This window comes from Oncorhynchus mykiss, chromosome 2 (assembly GCF_013265735.2).
Source record: "Oncorhynchus mykiss isolate Arlee chromosome 2, USDA_OmykA_1.1, whole genome shotgun sequence".
NCBI classification, from domain to species: domain Eukaryota; kingdom Metazoa; phylum Chordata; class Actinopteri; order Salmoniformes; family Salmonidae; genus Oncorhynchus; species Oncorhynchus mykiss.
In genome coordinates, this window is record NC_048566.1 from 10,235,481 (window position 1) to 10,239,083 (window position 3,603).

The 3,603-nt window shown below is 36.8% G+C and overlaps 1 protein-coding gene across 2 annotated transcripts; it reads left to right on the forward strand.

The window, feature by feature from the left end:
- The first annotated feature begins 259 nt into the window (after positions 1–259).
- LOC110517641 (zymogen granule membrane protein 16) lies at positions 260–2,899 on the forward strand. 2 transcript variants are annotated; one of them, XM_036937526.1, is made up of 6 exons: positions 260–399; positions 719–736; positions 883–935; positions 1,211–1,385; positions 1,916–2,290; positions 2,380–2,899. In XM_036937526.1, exons 3-5 carry the CDS (start codon positions 884–886, stop codon positions 2,280–2,282), a joined length of 594 nt encoding a protein of 197 aa, XP_036793421.1. In that variant the 5' UTR covers positions 260–399; positions 719–736; position 883; the 3' UTR covers positions 2,283–2,290; positions 2,380–2,899. The 2 variants fall into 2 exon arrangements, with proteins under 2 accessions (XP_036793421.1, XP_036793415.1); XM_036937520.1 differs by having other exon boundaries at positions 1,916–2,899.
- Positions 2,900–3,603: the final 704 nt, after the last annotated feature.

The window sequence follows — 3,603 nt, forward strand, 5'->3', positions numbered from 1 at the left end:
ACTGAAGATTGGGAGACTGATTTTGAGCGATTTTCGTACACATTCATACAATTTTGGTACATTCTTTTATTAGTTTGGTTGTTCGATTGTATATTTTTTTAATCCCTATTTCAGATCATTAATTAGTTACAATTCAAAAGAACACAATTATTATTTCCTTATAGTACTTCCTTGATACTCCCTCCCAAAGTAGCCTCGACCAATTAGTAAACAATGTCTGACTTCTCAATAGTGATTGACTAAAGGTGTTCTTTGTCATGCTCCTTCCATCTAGAGCTGATGGAATGTTCAGCAGGTATAAATGCAGTTCTTAGAGGAAGCAGTAGACTAGAAGGACCTGGCAGAGACAGAGAGACAAGAAGCTTTCACAGGTTTTCACACACATCTCAAGATAGCACTGTGGGTAACTACACAACTAACTAAATTGAAAATGTGCACTTGTATTTAATACATAATACTGGTGTGGGAAATGTTATGAAGTTAATACTCATTATTTCTTGGTACTGGGGCACAAACATTTTGGCCCTTTTGCCACAAAATTTTAATTCAATGATCTGACATTATTTTTAATGTGACAGTAGTTTAGCACTGCAAGAGTGATTGTAGTAAACAAGAGTAGGTTCAACTTTTTAGAGCTGTTTTATAACATTTCACATTCAAGAATGGTTTGTTGTTAGTTACATCACAATTCAAAAGGTTATTTTATTTTCCCTCCTAGGAAACACTGACCTGACAGGTAAAGTTACTTATTTGTTTTGACAAACTACTATGAAAAACATTATTAACTACATTATTTCAAGTTTTACCATTTAAAGTGAAACAGAATGAGAGTAAAATTGACTGAAATTAAAGGTCTTAAGTGTTGATGCCTCACTTTTGCAGAATGTTCTTAATCCTGGTTGTCACAATGTTCTTGGCTGGCTGCTTGGCTTTGCGTGAGTTATAAAAATACAATTCTGAATTATAATTATTAAATAATAGCTTTTGTGCTTTCACCAACTTGTCTTTTCAGTTAGACTTAGGAGTTCTTCTTTGAGACATAAACTGATGGATTAAATCATTGCAGAATGTACTTTAGTTAATTCATCTGCACTTTATTAATAATGTAAAGATCTTTCAGAAATGTGTTGGTAAAAATAAAATGATGTATATATAAATATGTATTATTAATATAGTAAATATAGTAAACATATTGGCCATGTTATTTTAGCCATCAAAGATCCCTACTCGTATTCCTCTGCGGTGGGTCAGGGAGGTGGCACCCCATTTGCTTCCTACGGTGAGGGGCGCATCACGGGAGTCAGAGTGTGGGAGACCAACAACTACTACTACTACTACTACTACTACTACTACTACAACTACAACAGCAACAACTACATCAGCGGGTGAGCAGACTCTGACCCATGAACAGACACCACTGACTCAGTCCAACTACATTACCCAACAGACACCACTGACTCAGTCCAACTACACTACCCAACACACACCACTGACTCAGTCCAACTACACTACCCAACAAACACCACTGACTCAGTCCAACTACATTACCCAACAGACACCACTGACTCAGTCCAACTACACTACCCAACACACACTACTGACTCATTCCAACTACACTACCCAACAAACACCACTGACTCAGTCCAACTACACTGCCCAACAGACACTTTCTTTCTTTCTTTCTTTCTTTCTTTCTTTCTTTCTTTCTTTCTTTCTTTCTTTCTTTCTTTATTTATTTATTTATTTGTTGTGTTTATTACATATTCAGTTTATGACCAAACAATAGTGTTATCGTATCTAACCCAGAGTACAATGTAAAATGTAATTCCTTGATATTCTCTGATGCTACCTGCTGTCTCGGTCTGAATGTGCCTTATCAAAACACAACCAACGAGAAAAGCTTCCTCTGTTTTAGGTTCCAGCTGAAATACGGCAACACCTGGTCTCCTGTGTTCGGTAACGAAGGGAGTGAAAAGCAGGAGATGGAGCTGTTTAATGATGAGGCCATCGTTGAGGTGTCTGGGAAGTACAACCCAGCAGACTACATCTGCTACCTGGTGTTAACCACCAACATGGGGCGCACTCTGTCAGCCGGCCTGCCCAACCAGGTCTCCTTCAACTTCTACCCATCCAACATGGGCAATGAGCTGAGGATCCTCAGCGGTCGCTTCAACGGTGCTGGAATCACCTCCATCGGAGCCCACTGGGGATTTGTGGACATGGAAGGGGCTGGAAACAGTACTCTGGGAACAGCACTGGAAACAGTAACTCCTATTTATTAGGGGAAAAAAGTATGTCTTGCTCTTTGGGATGGTATCCCAGATACAGATTAAGCCTAATCCTGGACTAGTTACTTTCAATGGAGATTCTCCATTCAACATGCTTTTTAGTCCAGGAGTAAACTTAATCTGGGTCCAGGAAACTGGCCTTATATGATGGACGGATGTTTGACAGACGCTGACAGAACAGTTTTTATTTCACTATCTGTTTGTTATTTCACTTTAATTTCACTGATTGAATTGGAATGTTTTGAGTACTTTGGAAGTACTTTTGAGGTGATTCCTCACTTGAAGCAGTAATAAAATATTTCTTAACATTCAAATTCATTCAGTTCAAATTCTCATGAAGCATCCATTAGATAGGAATATTCAAACAGTCCTGTCAGCTTGGGTCAACATGCGTTGTTATCACATTTTATCACAATAAAGGAAAGATTCATATGGGATATAAAGGATTAATTATATCTTTGATTAATTGAACAATCAAATATTATGGGGAGATAATAGTGTTTCAGGGTGTTTCACCTTCACTATTTTATACACTCTGCTTTTGTTATTTGTTGATCCTTTTCTGCTACATCTGCTTCTGGACATTTTAATAAAAAGCATATCTTTAATCATTATATTTCATTGTATTCCTTTTAATAAGACAATACATACAGTAGTGACCAGAAGCTACAATAAACTAATCTGTCATCTTAACAAACCCTACCTCAATGGTGTCAATAAGGAACTACATTTATAACAGAAAGACCGTTGAAACGCCTATCCAATAGTAATGAAGGGGAAAAAATGGATAGTTACATATCGGGATATTATTTTCCACAATATATCATGTCGTATCGCATCAACAATATCAAACTATTATTTTTGTGTTAGTTGGCTGTCTGCACTAAAACTCTTATTTTCCTTCATAGAAAGTTCAACGTTTTCATTTGAAATAGGAAGCACATATTTGGAGGACATTTTATTTCCATTACTTTCTCATGATTTCTAGTCTCTCTGCCACAAACATATAGTGAGCAATGTTTGGAACATCGAATCACAATAAATAACAGTATATAACCACAATAAGTGTAGAATCAGGAGAATCATAATACATATCATACCAACACCATTGTTATAATATGGTGCTGCATAGTGTTTTAGTTAAAGCTAAAGTCTGAGATTTGGGAAGCTGTTCAATGTTCAGCTGTATACCAAAACAAGTGGTGGGGAGGGACACCACTTTGTTACGAATCACAGACTGTGTGGATGGTCTAGATTAGACAGTTTGATAGATGTGGTTTATACAGTATATGGATGGTCTAGATTAGACAGTTTT

Excerpts from the sequence above, each read along its gene's own strand:
- LOC110517641 (XM_036937520.1), top strand. The coding sequence starts at position 884 with ATGTTCTTAATCCTGGTTGTCACAATGTTCTTGGCTGGCTGCTTGGCT. Across the intron at positions 936-1,210 it reads GGCTGGCTGCTTGGCTTTGC|CCATCAAAGATCCCTACTCG; the intron begins GTGAGTTATAAA and ends ATGTTATTTTAG. Across the intron at positions 1,386-1,915 it reads AGCAACAACTACATCAGCGG|GTTCCAGCTGAAATACGGCA; the intron begins GTGAGCAGACTC and ends CCTCTGTTTTAG.